The 20,475-nt window shown below is 39.4% G+C and overlaps 1 protein-coding gene and 1 long non-coding RNA gene across 2 annotated transcripts in view; both read left to right on the top strand.

Annotated features, from left to right (window-relative positions):
- Positions 1-8,424, top strand: part of LOC136885691 (protein takeout) — a 63,320-nt gene extending 54,896 nt beyond the window's left edge. The window contains exons 5-6 of the mRNA XM_067158394.2: positions 3,133-3,285; positions 7,355-8,424. Coding sequence (XP_067014495.1) covers positions 3,133-3,285; positions 7,355-7,512 — 311 coding nt within the window. The 3' untranslated portion in view covers positions 7,513-8,424. The remainder of the gene's footprint in view (positions 1-3,132; positions 3,286-7,354) is intronic.
- A 9,983-nt stretch (positions 8,425-18,407) lies between these two features.
- LOC136885718 (uncharacterized) overlaps positions 18,408-20,475 on the top strand; it is a 54,127-nt gene continuing 52,059 nt past the window's right edge. The window contains exon 1 of the long non-coding RNA XR_010861595.2: positions 18,408-18,661. This is a non-coding gene — a long non-coding RNA (uncharacterized lncRNA). The remainder of the gene's footprint in view (positions 18,662-20,475) is intronic.

The following is a 20,475-nucleotide window of genomic DNA, read 5'->3' on the forward strand; positions in this document are numbered from 1 at the left end:
GCTCCCAAGTTGAGCCCCTGGGTGCCCTTTTGGCCACCCCTTACGACAGGAAAGGGATGCCGTGGATGCTATTGTATCAACCCCATCCACTTTATTTCCATGTTAGAACCCATTCTCTACATAGCACATTAATCACGGGAACAGAACGTACCATTACACATCACAGTATATACAGAATGGTCGGAAATAGCGTGAACCAGGTACATGAGCATTAGAGGGTTGGTATTACTGATAAATCATTTGATATCTCGTGCCGTAGTCATTTTATCAGCTGCTTAACTTAGGGGTTTTAGCCCTAAATTTAGAGGGATCTAATCATCCCAGAGGGTAAGTTGAGGGGATAGAAGAGTCAGGGGAAACTTTAGGGGGGAAATTATTTTTGAGGGGCTATAGGGGTGACATAATTATTTATTTATTCAATTGCAATAGCGTGCTTGGTTCCGCTGGTGTGTTTGTGCTGTTGCCCAGTTTGCCTATCTCAGGTACTGCATGCAACGTCATGATTTTCCCTTCTAGCAGCTCTTAACGTAAAGGATCCCTTCACGTGCCTTGGGATTCCCTCTTCCCGTCTCTTTAATGAGCGTAGCTGTCACCAGTACCGGCGATTTGGAGTTAAAAGTGCGGGGTCAAAAAAAAAAAAAAAAAAAAAAAAAAAAAAAAAAAAAAAAAAAAAAAAAAAAAACCGCAGAGAATAAACAGTAGCCGGGTTTGTGGGATATAGAGGACGGGGGTGGGTTGTACATTAAAACTGAAGAAACAAGCCACAAAATGGTAAGTTTTTTATGCTTTCTGAGAGAATTTCGAGAGAGGGGTAAAGGTTGACAGTTTACCCATTTAAGTGCGGTAATAATAGTTTTTTTAAGCATTTGATTCAGTACTACACAATAAAATTTTCACCAAAAGGAACAATATTACGCATTTATTACAATTAAATAGAATTACAGCGTGAATATACAAATTAAAATCATTTAGTATTTGACTACACACTAATAAACTATCAGACACTAAAGAGACTGCCAGACTGACGAATTCGCGCGGCAAGAGGGTGAATAATACCTCAGTATCCATGACCTTGGTAAAAAAGAAATATAAACCCCTGCCACCCTTCCTCACAGCACGTGCGAAGTCTCCACTACTTGCTGTGGCGCTATACATAGCCTATCGGTTAGCCGGGACGAACGACATTTTGTGCGTATTTCCGCAAGTAATTTGGTTAATAATTAAAGAAAATAAAGGAAAGAGTTAGCGGATAAGATAACAGGGCTTGTACAAATTGCTTTTTTTTCTTCAATAATTCCTAGATTCAGCCGGATAAAATCCGAATGAAAATGTAACATTTTCACCAAAATGTAGGAGGGCGACTGCTACTGGCGGTCGCCTTATTCTTTACATTTGTATTGACTACCAGCGGGTATTTATATAAAATCTACTTAATTATTTATATAATAAGAATTACAATCTACTAATACATCAAAACATTGGAGACATGAATTTCATGTCTCACCTTCCCCTCGGTAACCGCAGGAGCATTTGTTCTTTTTTGGTAGATGTTAAGGGGAATCACGCAGTTTGGGTCTCGCACATAGTTAATTGTGCCTTTGCTGGTGGGATCTAGTGTTTACAGTGCACTATGTCTTCTGGTAAGGGCTAGAGCAATTTTGTTACTTTCATTGATCTGTCTCAGCTTTATCCTTGGCTTTGACAAAATGAAAGTGACTGAGGTATGTGTGATACTAGTAATGCCATTCCTTCTGCAGCCAGTCCCTGCTATGAATGGTGTGAAAATATTGCTCATAGGGTCAGTTGGTGCATTCATTTCAGTGGGCTTGGCAGACTGATATGTAATAGCAACTTCTGGCTCGGTGAGGAAAGCAACGGGAAACTACCTCACTTCTCATTTCCCTAGTACGCCTCTTCAGTGATGCCTAGGCCATCTATGACAGCTGATGGCAGAGCTGGCGAGGATCCAACCAGCGGAATCGCTGACGGACTGAACATACATACATACATAGTTAATTGCTCCGCTTGTAGAGTAAATGTTATTAGTTTTCAACGTCATGTAGGAGGAAAATCTGCGCAGTACGTGAACGTAGAAGTGTGATAGCGTAACTCGATGTAGTTTTCACTGTGACTGTGAAGTTCATGCAGTTGTAATACTGTACTATATGCGTGGTGTGTTAACAAAGTAAGGCGATATCTGTGATGTGTGAATAATTCTCTGAAGTTATTTAATCTTTCTGTGAGTGTTGGCAGTGTTATTATTATTATTATTATTATTATTATTATTATTATTATTATTTTGTTTCGGCCAACTAGGGACCACGTCAGTTGAACTGTCTCCTTTTTCGAGCTTTAACTGCCACCGAATGCTCCTGCATTCATCTCCGGTGTTGTTCTTTCCTCTCTTGGGTCCACGCCTTCGCTGTCTTCAGCTTCGGCTTTTACTGGAAACCTTTGTGTGTACGTAGTTTTTCCTTAAGCAGAACACGCTCCTGGATATCTTTAGGAGAAATTTCCATTTCTCGTAGATCTTTCTCAACTTCTGTGAACCAAGCCCCTTTGGTTTTCTTATCTTGAAAGTACGTTAATATCCGTTTAGATATCCTGCCTGGGCTCATTCTTGTTACGTGGCTATAAAAGGCAATCCTTCTTTTTCGAATTGTGTCATTTATCTTCTCCACGTGCTTGTATAATTCGTGGTTGTGACGCCTTCTGTACTCGCTGTTTTCTTTGATGGGACCCAAGATTTCTCTCAATCTTCCTTTCTTTAGCCTCTAGTTTTTCCATTAGACCTTTCTTGTTCATTGTAAGAGTCTCTGCTGCATACAGAGCGTCTGGTCGAATAACAGTGCAGTAATGTCTAATTTTGGCGTTTAAGGATATAGATCTCTTATTGTAGATGTCTTTATTATTATTATTATTATTATTATTATTATTATTATTATTATTTTGGGGGTTATTGTCTCATTCAGAGGGATTTTAGAAGTGATATGGGGTAATTTGAACTCAGGAGTTGGCAACACTGATACTTAGCCAGTCATGTCGCTTCGTGGGCGAATTGAAATGGGCTTTGTAAACAAATTCATTGTTTGTTTAATGCAAAGCATTCACAGCCACTGCCCCATGTTTCAGAGAACGTCCCATTGGTCTACAAGCTGCATTACGAGCTGGAGACCCGTAAAGATGGCAAGCAGTACGTCGTACCTAAGGAGAATAGCATCACGTTCGACACCACTCAGGCCTGGCTGAGGTTTGAGAACCTCTTTGATGGCGATAAGACCCTATGTAAGTCACCTGCTGTTGTACCATTGCATTGGAACCATTACAGTTCAATCCATAGGAGCCAAAAATATACAGTCAGAAACAAAAGTCTACATACACCTCAAAATTTCGTTTAAATATTGACACACTTTGGCATCGTTAACTAAGTGTATAACTAAAGGCAACATATTATCCATTTCCTTTCTTTTTTCTTTAAAAAAATGTTTTACGTCACACCGACACAGATATGGTGATGATGGGCAGGGAAAGGCCTAGGAGTGTGAAGGAAGCAGCCGTGGCCTTAACTAAGTTACAGCTCCACCATTTGCCTGATGTGAAAAAGGGAAACCACGGAAAAACATCTTCGAGTTAAGACCTATCTGTGTCGGTGCGACGTAAAACAACTTGTAAAAAAAAGAAAAAAATATTATGAACAAATGGAGAGTATGTACACATTTGTTTCTTTCTGTGTGTTCTGCAACATCTCATTTTACAAAATAATAAAGTTAGAATTCAAGAGGAGAAATTGGAGCAAATATTCATTTATAGGAAGAGGAGTTAGGGATTGGAATAATTTACCAAGGGAGATATTCAATACATTTCCAAATTCTTTGCAATTATTTAAGAAAAGACTAGGTAAACAACAGATAGAGAATCTGCCACCTGTGGTGAATGCCATAAAAGCAGATCAGTGGTGATTAATTGATTTTTAAATTTTTTTCCCCATGCTGAAATAATATATACAGGGTTATTTAGCTAAGTTTTCCACCTCAAATATCTTTTGATCCGTTGAAGATATTGACATTGTTTTTAAATTCTTTAATTGTATTAAAGGAGTCGTAAAACACACGCGAAAACAAAGCCAGGGATTTCCTAACACTGGCGTCCTGTGAAGTAGTTGTTATTATATTTTTACTGATTACTTGCTGAAAAACTAGTCTTCGTGGCTCAGGCGGCAGCGCGTCGGCCTCTCCCCACTGGGTTCCGTGGTTCAAATCCCGGTCACTCCATGCGAGATTTGTGCTGGACAAAGCTGAGGCGGGACAGGTTTTTTTTCCGGGTACTCCGGTTTTCCCTGTCATCTTTCATTCCAGCAACACTCACCAATATCATTTCATTTCATCTGCCATTCATTAATCATTGCACCAGAGGAGGAGTGAGACAGGTTTCGGCAGCCGGCACGTTTCCTATCCTCGCCGCTAGATGGAGGCTTCATTCATTCCATTCTTCACCCGGTGGAATGACTGGAAACAGGCTGTGGATTTTCATTTTGACTTGCTGAAAAGTAATCTGTAATTGTAACAGAGTAAAATATTTCTCAGGTAATTGTAATTCAATTACTTTTTTCATGTTCTTTCCCCATCACTGAAAAGGACATAATTATGGTAATCCCGCTTTCCTGCCTACTTCATTTGTTCCCTAACCAGCTCTGCTTTCATTTTCATTTTCACCCTGCTTTCTATGGTCTGAAGAACTTAAAGATTAGTTTCAGCAGTCGGTCCTTGTTCATTCTCATCAGTCCAACTACACCTTCTGAGTCTCATCACCCCATTTTCGTCTTTGGGACATCCGGGGCCATGGTTAGGGTGCAGGCCCGGGTTCGATTCCTGGCCGAGACGGGGATTTTAACATTAATTAGTTAATTCCGATGGCTCGGGGGCTGGGTGTGTGTGCTGTCTTCATCATTAAAATTCATCATATGTAGGGCCCCATTCTCATAGACGCGCTGGTCACCTATACGACGTCAACTTAAAAGACCTCTTCGAAGGCCACTTTTTTTTTTTAATTTGAACCAGAATTTTCCTGATCTTCTGACTTTTTAATATCTTAGTGCAAGCATTCAGGTTTGACTTCTGCGTCTAGATGTCTCGAAATGAAATGGCCGGGAGTGTCCGAGGACAAGTTCGGCTTACCAGATGCAGGTCTTTTGATTTGACGCCCGTAGGCAACTTGCCCGTCGTGATGAGGATGATGAAGACGACACATACGCCCGGCCCTCGTGCCAGCGAAATTAACCGATTAAGGTTAAAATTCCCGACCCTGCCGGGAATCGAACCCGGGGCCCCTGTTACCTAAGGCCGGCACACTAACCATTTAGCCATGGAACTGGACTTTAGATGTCTCGATTTAGCCTCATAGCACGGCGCTTTCTTGTTGTTGGCGTCCTTCGTCAGTTGATAGGCTAGTTCCATTCGCCTCATCCACTCATGAATGGCGTCATTTTCCAACCCATTTTTTAATATATGTATTCTTTCTTCCTAGTACCTCAAGCTCACTATTCAGTTGTATTATTATTATTATTATTATTATTATTAAATTTTTGTTTCGACCATCTATGGACCACGTTTGACAATCTTCCTCCTACTTCCTTCTTCTGCTCTTCTTTATAGGATCTCCCTTTTATCACCGTGGTATTTTTTGACGAATTGTCTAAATTGATTTCTGTCCATGATATAATCTTCATCACCTCCAGCCTCACTTCCTGAAATCATTTCAGTTCCATTTCTTCTTCTTCTTAATCTGTTTACCCTCCAGGGTAGGTTTTTCCCTCGGACTCAGCGAGGGATCCAACCTCTATCACCTCAAGGGCATTGTCCTGAAGCGTGAGACTTTGGGCCAGGGGATGCAACTGGGGAGTACGACCTGTACCTCATCCATGCGGCCTCACCTGCTATGGTGAACAGAGGCCTAGTGGGGGGGCGGGGGGTGGATGGACAGATTGAAAGGGATAGATAAGGAAGAGGGAAGGAAGTGACCATGGTTTTAAGTTAGGTAGCGTCGTGGCATTTGCCTGGAGGAGAAGTGGGAAACACCGGAAAATCACTTTGAGGATGGCTGAGTGGGAATCGACACCCCCACTCCCCCCCAACTCATTTAACCTCCCGAGACTGAGTGGATTCAGTTCCAGCCCTCGTACCACTTTTCAAATTTCGTGGCACAACCGGAAATCGACCCCGGGCCGAGTGGGAGCTAATCACGCCACCACAGAGTAGGATGTTGTTGTTTTTATTATTATTATTATTATTATTATTATTATTATTAATAACGTTATTTGCTTTACGTACCACTAACTACCTTTACGGTTTACGGAGACGCCGAGGTGCCGGAATTTAGTCCCGCAGGAATTCTTTTACCTGCCAGTAAATCTACTAACACGAGGTTGAAGTATTTGAGCACCTTCAAATACCACTGGTATGAGCCAGGATCGAACCTGCCAAGTTGGGGTCAGAAGGCCAGCGCCTCAACCATCTGAGCCACTCAGCCTGGCATTATTATTATTATTATTATTATTATTATTATTATTATTATTATTATTATTATTATTATTATTATTATAAGAACATCAGCACGTGTAATGTATGTGACCACAACAATCGCTAACAGACATAATATTGCAATTTGGAAAAATAAATTGTCTGCCTCTGTGGTGTACTGCTTAGTGTGATTAGCTACCACCCCCAGAGGCCCGGGTTCGATTCCCGGCTATGCCACGAAATTTGAAAAGTGGTACGAGGGCTAGAACGGGGTCTACCCAGCCTTGTGAGGTCAACTAAGTAGACGGGGATTTAACTCCTTCCTCAGCCATAAGTGGTTTTCCGTGGTTTCCCACTTCTCCTCAAGGCAAATGCCAGGATGGTACCTAACTTAAGGCCACGGCCACCTCCTTCCCTCTTCCTTCTCTATCCCTTCCAATCTTCCCATCCCCCCGCAAGGCCCCTCTTCAGCACAGCAGGTGAGGCCGCCTGTGTGAGGTACTGGTCCTCCTCCCCAGTTGTATCCCCAGACCCAGAGTCTCACACTCCAGGACAATGCCCTTGAGGTGATAGAGGTGGGATCCCTCACTGAGTCCGAGGGAAAACCTACCCTGGAGGGTAAACTGATTAAGAAGAAGAAGAAGAATGGAAAATAAATTATTCGTATGCACAAATAATAACTGCTTGGTTTCACTTCGCAGAAGGAAAATGCAATACATTCATAGGGGATTATCACACAAAGTGGGCTAGAATGACATTGTTGAAATATAAAGGTGGTGGTACAAAATGCTTAACAAATGACTGATGATGATGATGATGATTTTTATTATTTGTTGCAGCTGACCAAATGAGGAAGTTTGTTGACGAAAACTGGCGAGAAGTTGTCGGCGCTGTAGGACCAAGTATATCCGATTCTATCGGTTTGATCATCAGACATATTCTCAGTAGTATCGCTGATCTCGTTCCTTATGAAGAATTCTTCCCAAAAAATGAATAGGTATATTGCTGGTTGCTTTTAAACTAATGAAACACAAAGAATGACAATCCCGCATTTCGGTACAATTTGTGTCACAACTGTGTCCTATTCTGATTATCTCCACTGGTACATCGAAGCCAACAGCCACTTACTGGCAACACTAAATATTTTTGGGTCATAATGCCATACAATTGTGTTAAAAATGTCGACGTTTCATCGCCTTCAGTGCAGATATTCTCATGTCTGTCCTTCTTATTAAAACTTAAATAATTCTTAAAACCCGAAGAGTTTTCATCTTTGAAAAATGAATGTATTTTTTGGTAGAAGATAATAAAATGTTTATCTTTAAATGACCACAAATTATAAAACCAGAAGAAATAAGAGACAACTGGAAGACTATCAACCAGGTAAGTGGCGTAAACGGTAGAGCACTGGCTTTCTAAGCCTAAGGTGGGTGGTTCGACCCCGGCTCATTCCACTGGTATTTGAAGGTGCTCAAATAGCTCAATCTCATATCAGAGATTTGCAGACATGTAAGAAAACTCCTACAAGACAACATTTCCAGCAACTTGGCATCTCTAAAAGCTGTGAAAGTAACAAGACATAAAACCAGTGAAAAGTCTTCGAAAATGTATAAATGTCGTGCACATTTATCTTCCAAGGGAAAATCGATTGTTGTAACTTGCTACTATATCATAATAAGAAGAGAGTTCATGCCTGATTTAAGAAATGATCAGACTATGACTTCGACAGTTCTCTACTACTTGATAAAAGAAAACTTGTACGTGGGTCAATGCTTTCTGCTGACAAATTCTTTGTGGTTGTTACTGGGCATTATCCATGAATTGTGCTGGAAACATGTAAAAAGATAACTAAAGAATTTTGTGTAAAGTGTGTGTCATTCTTTGTCAATAAAGCTTTATTTTAAACAAATTCCTCATATTGTTGTTTAATAAGTATATTTATAATACCTTCTACATCAATCTAGCCAGTTATTCCAGAAAGTCTTTCCTTCTGTAATCCTATTATTCTCAAGGTTTTTTGAACCCTGTTACATCATCACGTACATATGACATCAATATTAGACAATCAACTGCCTGGTAGGCTACCTCTTAAAAAGCTGAAAGCAATTTGGAGCCGGGCAGTCAGTAAGCATAGAATACAGGGAGCTGCCTTGGTGAAACACAGTGACAGTGAAGTACACAGAGGGTGTCTTCATGGAAGGCACAAGAAAGCTAATTGTTTTTGACAGTCGAATCCATTATAGCTCATTGAAGTGAATAAAGTGAATGCAGACTGTAATTGCAGACATTTTCAGGTGAAAACACTGTACAAAACTGAAACGTAATATTATTAAGTTGGTGCTGTAGCATCTGTCCCTCTTTCTCTCCCTTCCAATCTTCTCATCCCGCCACAAGGCCCCTGTTCAGCACAGCAGGTGAAGCCACCTGGGCGAGGTAGTGGTCCTCGTCCCCTATTGTATTGCTCACCATATGTATCACGCTCCAGGACACTGCTCTTGAGGTGGTAGAGATGGGATCCCTCACCGAGTCCGGGGAGAAAAGCCAACCCTGGATCGTAAACAGATTCAATAAATAAATAATACCGTCATATCTTTTTCTTCTGCTTCTTCTTAATCCGTTTATGGTCCAGGCTTGGTTTTCCCCTCGGACTTAACGAGTGATCCCACCTTTACCGCCTCAAGAGCAGTATCCTGGAGTGTGAGACTTTGGGTCAGGAGATGAATCTGGAGAAGAGGGCCAGTACCTTGCCTAGGCAGCCCCACCTGCTGTACTGAACGGGGTTGTTGTGGCAGGATGGAAAGATTGGAAAGGATAGATAAGGAAGAGGGAAGGAAGTGGGTGTGATCTTAAGTTAGGAGAAGTAGGAAACCACGGAAAATCACTTTGAGGATGGCTGAAGTGGGAATCGATCCCCCTCTACTCCGCTGACCTCCCTAGACTGAGTGAACCGAGTTCCAGCCCTCGTACCATTTCTCAAATTTCGTCACAGAGCCGGGAATCGAACCCGGGTTTTCGAGGGTGGCAGCTAATCATGCTAACTCCTACACCACAGACGCGAACACATCATCAGATATACAAACCGTAAAAAATATTTTCTCCTTAAATGCTATTTGTTTTTTCATGGTATGGTAATCGTATAATGTTTGCAATGACTGGACACTTCCATTTTATGTGATGAATGTATTTCATATTTCTATTTACAAAGATTTTCCTAGTGTCACACAGGTAGTCTTTCATGTATGTTTGTCCAACCTCTGTCCGTTTCCTCTATGGAATCGAGTATGAATCTTCGAAGCAATTTTTTATGACCGGATGCCCTTCAAGACGTCATCCTCATCAGAAGCGTTAATGAGATTAAATGAACGACTTGACATATGAAACCGGTTACATGTAATAAATATCATTTTTGGTCCGTATTGATGATATTAGATTGAAATAATAACATTAAGTTATTTATTAGACCACCTAATCAATACAAAATCGTCTTGGATGATTTACATAAATTTGTTAGCTAATAGTGGGACATGTTTCGCCTTCTCTGAAGGCATCATCAGCCATAGTCTTAACCTTAAATTAAAAATAAGCGTCTAAATAACATGTAGTAATAAAATGAATTTTAAAAATCTTGAAGAGATTTGAAGTAAAATAACATTAAAAATAACAATGATGGTTTGAAAATACAATGTGATGAGATACAATAGTGGAAGTATTAACAAAATTAACATTAGAAGGCTGCTAAAATAAGTACAATGGATAAAACAACAGATTGTTATACAACAAGTAGTAAGATTACATAAAAGTAAAGTTGATAGTCATGGCGGTTATAATTAGACGATGGCGAAAAATCTTATATAATCAAAGTAAAGAGGAGAGAATAAAAGTCAAAGTTAGTCGAGAGATCCAAAGTTCATCATGATCTTGAAGATAAAAGACGAAAGTCAGATGCATATGGTGAAGTTGTAGAATACGTTGAGGATATGAAGTTGGTGAATAGAAGTTGAAGAACAGTTTCAAATAGGATCACTATGGACCATCTCAAAATTTGAAGTGATGTTCAAATGTTGTAAATTGTGAGTTTGTAGATATTCTAGTTGAAAAAACATATAAAAGTGGAATCTGTAAATGGAAGCAAGAAACGTAGAGATAATTGTGTGAAAAGATATTTGAAAAATATTGAAGTAGAATAGTATGCACTTACCATTTGACGGTGACAAAGATAGCTTGTAATATTATGAGTTAGAAGAATTTGCAACCGTAGACTTCTTGCTACGTGTGTTATAACTGAAGTTTTGTGCTGGAGGGGGATCTGTTTGCGTTGACGTAACTATTGGAGGGGGGCTGCTATTGGTGGGAGGGAAGGAAGAGAGTGTATTACTGCGCGTGTTGTATTTTCAAACCATCATTGTTATTTTACTTCAAATCTCTTCAAGATTTTTAAAATTCATTTCATTACTACATGTTATTTAGACGCTTATTTTTAATTTAAGGTTAAGACTATGGCTGATGATGCCTTCAGAGAAGGCGAAACATGTCCCACTATTAGCTAACAAATTTATGTAAATCATCCAAGACGATTTTGTATTGATTAGGTGGTCTAATAAATAACTTAATGTTATTATTTCAATATGAAACCGGTGCCGGAACATAACCTAGTCCTGTCGAATAGCACCAAGGGTTCTGTTCATCATCAACAGCGTCATATGACTTCACTCAATATGAACACTGCAGAGAGGTTTGGTACGGTATTGAATCCAACATTCGGTGCGCAATCTAGTGATTAGAAATTGTATAGTATACTACCACCTCTTTTACCTAGCCGGCCAACATTCTGATGAAGATATTTCTTCGACTCGAAACACCTAACCGCAATGTCAGAACCTACAGATTTGACGCCTTTACAATCATGTCCACCAGGTGGGCTGGCAAACTTTCATGTAATATACTGTACTGTAAATTAAATCATCATCATCTCGAACAGTTTCCAACCACAGGCTGGGTCTGCGTGGAACATAAGACTCTCCTTCCACCACTTTTCTTCTGTTACTGTCGTCCAATTCCCTCCTCTTGCCTTGATTCTCTTCTTTACAACTTTCAACCATCTGTCCCACGGTCTTCCTTTCAATTCCATTTCTAACATCTTTCTTGATATCCTCTCTTCTCTCATTCTCTTAACATGTCCATACCACTGCAACCTTGATTTTTCTGTCTTTTCCTATAGGACAATTTCCCGAAATCTCATTTCTCACTCTGTCCATTCTTGTTAAACCTACTCGACCCCTCCAAAACATCATTTTCACTGCTTGTATTCTACTTTTATCCCTCTCCTTCATCACCCATGTTTCTGATCCATACATCAAAATTGGCACAAAATAAGTCTTGTAGATAATTCCCTTACATATCTCTGGTACATTCCTGTTTCATATTAATCCTCCCACACTTTTTAAGAATCCATTTTCACACCTTCCTCTTTCATTGATTTCAATGCTGTTTCCCCCATTTTCTTCAATTACACTTCCAAGGTATTTAAAGCTTTCAGCTCTTTTCAACCGCTCTCCTCCTAATGTCATGCCATTATACACTCGGTTCTTGTATCATTCCCTTACCAGCACTCCTCCCTTTTGTACTGAGAACTTCATTCCATAAGATGACACAACTTTCTCCCATACATTTAGCTGTTCCTGCACTTCACTCTCACTGTTTCCCGATATTAGTAGATCATCTGCAAAAAACACTGCTTTCAATCTTCTCTCCCCAATGGTCTGTATTATTCTGTATTATATCATCCATCACCACTATAAATAGTAGAGGTAAGAGGGCATTTTTTAACTTAATCCACCCAGTTCTTTCAGTTCCGACTTTAACACAGCTTTTACTTCCATCTTACATATTTTTCATTCTTCAAAAAATCAAAAATCAAAATCTCTTTATTTGCAAATGAGGTGTCTACCTCGGTGGCAAATGGTACACTAAAATACATTATTGTCAAGCACTAAATTTTAAATTAACAGGAGACGAAGAAAATGTTCCTAGAATACAATATTATACAATTTACGCTAATAATTTTTATCTATTAAACACACACATCATCCTTAATAAATTTATATTGTTTACAAAATTCTACTTATAATATCTTACAAACATAGTCAACTCATATACAGTACGGTATGTGAAATTACTTCAAATAATACTATACAACTGGTATAAGATTAAAATTAACACTGAATTTATTTACATATTTATATTTTACCCATTTTGGAACCTAAGTAGCATAACGACCTGCTGCGTCTTAACCAGAGCCCCTTTTGCCACCACTTTTCAGAGTTTTCACTTGTCACTATCTGCTCATTTACTGCTGTGCTCTTAATGTAACATTAATACAGGGTTTCTATTTCAAAACATCTCAGTCTAAATAACTATTTATTTAAATTTCATTTAAACAAGAACATGCCAACTTAGAAATTAAGGGGGGGGGGGGTTAACTGGATTATTGCTTTTGTTGATCAGCATCTGTGCACTAGTGGCTGAATAAAAGATTTCCTGGAAAATGGAAACAGTATAGAAGGTTTGCAAAGAGTTCATAAAATTGACAATACTACTGTCTAGCAAACTATGGAGCAAATTTTCTGACCCATAGGAAATTTCCCAAAATAAACCACATTTCCACCTAGGTGACTTACTCATTATTTCTTCAGATTCAGTTGATTCCAGGTTGCCAGGACTATAGAAGACAGAAGATGTCACAAAAAATGAATGAGATGTACTACAGAAATACTCTTTCAAAAGTAAATATCAAAATATAGGGGTGTCATATGAGGGTGAGGGCTAAAACCTAAAATGCAGTCAACTCTGGTTTTAAACTTCCCCTTCAAAGGAGTCTTATAGGATTGCATTCTCATGATGATCGCAGAAGTAACAGGACATACATACATACATATATTATCATTATAGACTGTTATGCCTTTCAGCGTTCAGTCTGCAAGCCTATGTGAATTTACTAAACGTCGCCACAATCCTCGATTTGCAACTAGTGTTGTGGCCTCATTTAGTTCTATACCTCTTATCTTTAAATTGTTAGAAACTGAGTCTAACCATCGTCATCTTGGTCTACCTCTACTTCTCTTACCCTCCATAACAGAGTCCATTATTCTCCTAGGTAACCTATCCTTCTCCATTCGCCTCACATGACCCCACCACCAAAGCCGGTTTATGCATACAGCTTCATCCATCGAGTTCATTCCTAAATTAGCCTTTATCTCCTCATTCCGAGTATCCTCCTGCCATTGTTCCCACCTGTTTGTACCAGCAATCATTCTTGCTACTTTCATGTCTGTTATTTCTAACTTATGAATAAGATATCCTGAGTCCACTCAGATTTCGCTCCCGTAAAGCAAAGTTGGTCTGAAAACAGACTGATGTAAAGATAGTTTCGTCTGACTTCCTTCTTACAGAATACTGTTGATCGCAACTTCGAGCTCACTGCATTAGCTTTACGACACCTTGATTCAATCTCACTTACTATATTACCATCCTGGGAGAACACACAACCTAAATACTTGAAATTATCGACCTGTTCTAGCTTTGTATCACCAATCTGACATTCAGTTCTGTTGAATTTCTTACCTACTGATATCAATTTAGTCTTTGAGAGGCTAATTTTCATACCATACTCATTGCACCTATTTTCAAGTTCCAAGATATTAGACTGCAGGCTTTCGGCACAGTCTGCCATTAAGACCAAGTCGTCAGCATAGGCCAGACTGCTTATTACATTTCCACCTAACTGAATCCCTCCCTGCCATTTTATACCTTTCAGCAGATGATCCATGTAAACTACGAACAGCAAAGATGAAAGATTACAGCCTTGTCTATCCCCTGTAAGTACCCTGAACCAAGAACTCATTCTACCATCAATTCTTACTGACGCCCAATTGTCAACATAAATGCCTTTGATTGATTTTAATAATCTACCCTTAATTCCATATTCTCTCAGTATGGAGAACATCTTCTCTCTCGGTACCTTGTCATATGCTTTCTCTAGATCTACGAAACATAAACACAACTGCCTATTCCTCTCGTAGCATTTTTCAATTACCTGGCGCATACTGAAAATATGATCCTGACAGCCTCTCTGTGGTCTGAAACCACATTGGTTTTCATCCAACTTCCTCTCAACGACTGATCGCACCCTCCCTTCCAAGATGCCAGTGAATACTTTACCTGGTATACTAATCAATGAGATACCTCGATAGTTGTTTCAATCCTTCCAGTTCCCTTGTTTATAGATAGGTGCAATTACTGCTTTTGTCCAATCTGAAGGTACCTTACCAACACTCCACGCTAATTTTATTACTCTATGAAGCCATTTCATCCCTGCCTTCCCACTATACTACACCATTTCAGGTGAAGAAGGAAGAAAAAAAAAAGAAATGGGTTCAAACTTCCCTTTGCAAAAAAATTGTCATATATGTCTCTCAGTCATGGCCATCCATCAACGGTTGCTAGGTAACACATTTTGTATTGCTAATATCTGATGAGTGGTGCTGATTATTGTTTTATGAGGAGGTACATCTGGGCAACCATCCTCTAAATAACACTAATAAGAGAGAAAAAATGGAAGGAATCTGACACTTCAAAATATGTAGGTATCGGCCAAAGAAAGACAAGGGCCACGAAAGGTGCAAAAATGAAAGACTACCTAGGCCTCGAGTGCTCTAATACTGTTGGGTTCGGAAAAGAACAAGAGTTGGCCAAGGGAGGTCGGATAGGATAGATGAAAGTGAGGATCCTGGTACAAGAAAGTGGAAGCAATGCCAGGTCTCAGCTGAGGGCCCATGGTCGCCAACTCATGCTCCCGAGTTGAAAGCCCCTGGGGCCCCTATTAGTGGCCTCTTAGGATAGGCAGGGGATACCGTGCGTGTTATTCTACCACAGGGGCGTAATATCAGATGACCTTCAGCCATAAGACATTACGGTATTTATATCAATAAAATAGTGTGACGACTGGTAGTGTTTGATAATGCTTCTTCATTATGCGATGCTAGAGCAGCTACTTAGGAATCAGCTGATGCAAACATGTGTTTCTAAATGGAATGCGAAGTGATTAAATTCGGAATTTCATGCTTAAATAAATTATTTAAAATAGTGTATTCGTTATTATGATGTTTCAGGATTGTACATTCTATTTACTAACTCGTGACTGTGTTTAACCTACTTACGATATGAGTTTGATCCAAAATATGATACAACGTTCCTTATTTCGAAAGCAATTGGTGAAAAATCCCCAGGAAATATTTCACAATTAGTAATGATTTAACGATATTGCTTTCGAAATTGACTGTTACTAAAATGTTTCCATTCCTCCCCTGAAGGGAGAGGCAGGCCTCTTAGATGGTGAAGCCATCCTTCAGACCGGGAGATTTGTTATGGTGAAGGAGATGCTGGGAGAAGGTGAGGGGGTTAGCGGCCATGGCCTATACTAGGTACTGTCCCGGCATTCACTTTAGTGCAGGAGAATGGAAAACCACAGAAAACCATTCTCAGGACAGCCGACGATTGGGGCTAGCCGTGAGGTCCAACCCCGTCCCGTCTCCCGAATGCAGAAGCATAGAGCCATGGTAGAGCCGTGGCCACCTCTCCTCTGCTCGGTTGGCCGGTCAGAGTGCAAAGCGTGGCAACTTTTGGACAAAGACCAACTCTGCATCTACCGACGTCAAAATTGATTCATCATTACCTTTATCAATATCTCAAATGTTTATGTGCATAGTAGAACTAAGTGATATCAAATACAGTAGAGACAATACGCGACACTCAGCAAGATATCGAGGGGCAGCTATTAGAGTTCTCTCTAGCAGATTGATCTGAGAACTACTGATTCTGTCATAAGAACACGTGTATTTGTGTGTGAAGTTTTTGGTGTTATTTATGCGTTTTCAGTGAGTTGACATAATTAAATAGTAGCGTGTGTCATTCCTTGATATCTCCTCTCAACGTGAGGGGAAAGGTATGTGCTGTGTTTGGCTGCAGTAACACTGAAGTAGAGAAGAATGTGCGGTCTTTCTTCCATTTCCCTCGTGACAAGAAAATGTAAGTAATATTGTGTTTGCAGATATATTCTTCCAGTGACAAAGAGAATTTTATAGTACTTCATAATCTTCTGACCTGCTCGACCCATATTTTAACTGGCTTAAAATATAATACGCATATTTTATTGTATAGTGCAGCAGTTAACCTTCAATACCGATGTGTTGTTGTAGGTGTGATCTGTGGGTTTGATTTAATATAGGAAAATACATATGCATATGAGTGTGGCTGGTTGTGTTCCAAGTTACCCCATTTGGAATGCCATAATGCGTTGTCATGCACTGAAGAAAATATGGGTGATTTAAGAAAAGTACATATTTTGTTGAAACAATATGATGATGCAAATTTGCTTTACCCTAATGTAATGGCATTATGGCAAGTATTGCTTATAGGGAAAGTTTGAAAGTTTTTGAGGCTAAATTTATATATTTTCTTTCTGTTAGTAGGCTTCAAGTTAAAAGGAAAATTTTCCAGCTCTTAAATGTAAATTCATTGAATCATGTGTGTAAGGAATGTGCTGATATTTTTGTTGACAACTGTTTTAATATGATGACACAATGCTTTTAAATGAGAAAAAAGAAAAATCTAACAGGAATTCTAAAGCTAAAAAAGTAATGCATAAATGAAAGATCAAGCCCTTTCACAGCAGTTTATTTCACATCTTGATTATATGTCTAATTTCAGCCTTTTAATAATAACCTGTTAAATAATTCATTCATTTATAAAGAATTGCTTTAGCAACTTTGAAATTAATATCGGAGTAACTCTTTCTAGACGTAATTTATTTATCCATTTCCCTATATACATTTACATCGATATTTGAATTTAGCGCGAGTTTTCAGGTCAAGCCACGAGGAGCGCCACTTGCGACTTGTCTCCCACGTCTCCCATTTTAACAAGGCTAAATCCGGAAGTGTCGGGTATTGTCTCTACTGTAGGCCTATTTGGTGATATTTCAGTAACTAACAGCTAAATTGATTGCTTATCAAACTCAGTTGCAATGATTAATTATAACCTAGAAAGAAAGATGTTAAGTGCTTTAGTAATACTTTTACATAATATTTCATAATAAACGTATCGCTAGAAAAGTATACAGGCTGTCATTGGCCAACTCGAAAGGTAGTAGCCGCTGGCTGCCACATAATTGTTATACATACCGGTAGGTCATGCACATGTAATTCCTGCATAACTGTTTCATTCATTGTGTTAACACGTTCAAATTAATCATGAATCTTACCTGCACTTTTCCTCAACCTTTGACATTTTCCGGGTATGTTTTGTGGTCGTACAACCTTGCATTTCTTTCCTTACATCTCTTATTCGGAAATAGAACCGGCATCGTATGTATTCGAAAATTAATTTTGGAGCCAAGACCTGAACATTTTTACTAGAAAGGCAGACCTTGTCGTTACATTACTTGCAGAACTGAGTTGGGTCTTGCGATGATAAAAAAAAAAAAAAAAAAAAAAAAAAAAGGTGTCGTTTTTTTATGTGACCCGCCACATTGCAAGTTTGAGGTGAATTCACGCGAAGTAGTTATTTGAAACGTACGCCGAAGTATATGCCCTATGTCTTCAATAAGATAATACTTTCCACCTTTTGAATTAAAAGACATAACACCAGATATAGTCACGAACTGCCACTTTTCGCCGACAAAATGAGCGCCTCCTTTTCCTCACAGCGACAGCAACGCTACATGTGGCAGAGAAAATACATGCCCTGCCTCACGGCCAGCTTGATGCGTCGCTCTTACGTGAACCTTGGCTCTAGCTTTAAAAACTACATAATAAACAAGGAGCAAAGGAAGAAGAAGAATAAGTCATATTTACAATTTACATGCGTTCTGGTGATACTGTAAATTTGTAATCTGTTTACACATGTGTGTTATAGTAAATAACATAGTGTTAATATCGTTGATATGATTATTCAGTAATGAATGTGAGTTCGTGTGTGTGTATTTACTATTGTTAACCTGAAAATACTCCAGTTTGAGTGACTAGATATGGTTTGCGCATTCAAGAAATATCAACATCACTATGGATTTGCACTGAATAATAATTGCTGCTGTAAGTACGGTGTATTGTAATCATTAATAATCATGCATTAGCGTTAAGAGTGCGTCATTAACGATGTTTATTTTTATTTCGGTCCGCACAAGGGGTAAAAAAGTATTGCCTATCAATTGAGGTAGTTCTATGGATTCGGCATACTCTGCCATAAAATTGCTGTAGCTAATTATGGTAGAGCCTGAGGGAAAACATTATTTAAAATACTTAGTAAATTGTCTGTCATAAAATCTTCTTGCTTCTGTCCGTAAAAAATTCACAATATAACGGTTTAAACTCCTCTTGTTGATTTTAAAAGATTAACATGTTGTCTTTGGGAAATCTTCTATATTCTATATGTACGCTGATGACATGGTCCTAGGTTCGCAGACCAAAGCTGACCTTCAAGTAGACGCTCTCTTTGAGTAGCCGTAACCTTCCAGCGGGCGCGCATACCTGGTCTTGTCTTGTCTTGATCATATAATTTGATGGGCTTTGCTTGGGAGCCGCATACCTGGATCTCCTGGGATCTCCTATAGGTGGGCTAATGCAAAGAGAATAAGTAACGCTGGGGACGGAGCGCTGCGGTGCGGAGCAGTTGTGACGTCATCACCCGGTTGTACCGAGTGAATGTACTGTGGCGGCACGTTTAAATACGTTATTGGTATGGCAACGTAAATTCAATGCCCTTTTCTCACAACATAACTGTTTTGCTGAATACAGCAATGTTGTTTTCTGCTGGAGAAGCCGACCTGCTCATTTCATCCTTGTGATGTCTCTTGATATGATCCCATAAATTCGATACGCCACTACCTGTCGTGTAAATCATTTTGCTGATTTTTATCATCAGTAATTTCAAAGAACTGCCATGCATCAGAAGGTTTTCGTGGTATTTGTGGTGCAAATTTCTGTAAATATTTATTCAATTCCTTAAATATTCTAAAACATGAATACCATCTAAAAATGGGATTAAACATCAAACTAATACCACAATTATTATCTAATATACTTTGCATTATCTACAAAACACAACAGGCAGACGAAATATATACGCAAATTAAGAAGCACAGACTGAATACAGGTACAATACCCTTACAAGGGGAGGCCGCGACATTCGGATCACAGAGTAGCTTCAAACTTTGTACACATTTAGTAGTCCATTAGTACAAGGTAATGTGCAAGTAGTAAGTTGTACTACTAAGGCGTTCTCCAGAAAGAGAAGTTTTCACGTCGAATGTGTACCCGTGCGTTGCGATCATGAGCCGATGGTGGTCGGGTTGTTAGCGTTCGTGCTCCATAATCGCTGATTCCCTGGATCGAGTTCCGCTTGTCGCTTTGTTTTTCAGTACTGCTCATATTCTTTCATATATATTACAATTCAAAGGTAATAAATATAATGTAAAAAGGTGTATTTGCATGAAATTTTATTGGATTTCCAATGTTATTTGGCTCTTTGACATGTAAGGAGAGCTGATTCCGAGGGAAGAACCAAGCCTGGAGGGTAAGCAGATTAAGAAGGACAGATTTGGCTCATTGCTAATGTTTATTATGACAAAAAATATCTATCTTTCTTTCTTTCTTTCTTAATCTGTTTACCCCCCTGTCTTTCCCTCAGACTCAGACAGCAATCGCACCTCTACTGCCTCAAGGGCAGTGTCCTGGAGCGCGAGACTTTGGGTCGGGGATACAACTGGGTAGGATGACCAGTACCTCGCCCAGGTGGCCTCACCTGCTATGTTGAACAGGGGATGGGAAGATTGGAAGGGATAGGCAAGGAACAGGGAAGGAAGCGGCTGTGGCCTTACGTTAAGTAGGGGCCTACATCCTGGCATTTG

The sequence above is a fragment of the Anabrus simplex genome, chromosome 14 (assembly GCF_040414725.1).
Source record: "Anabrus simplex isolate iqAnaSimp1 chromosome 14, ASM4041472v1, whole genome shotgun sequence".
In the NCBI taxonomy this organism is placed as follows: domain Eukaryota; kingdom Metazoa; phylum Arthropoda; class Insecta; order Orthoptera; family Tettigoniidae; genus Anabrus; species Anabrus simplex.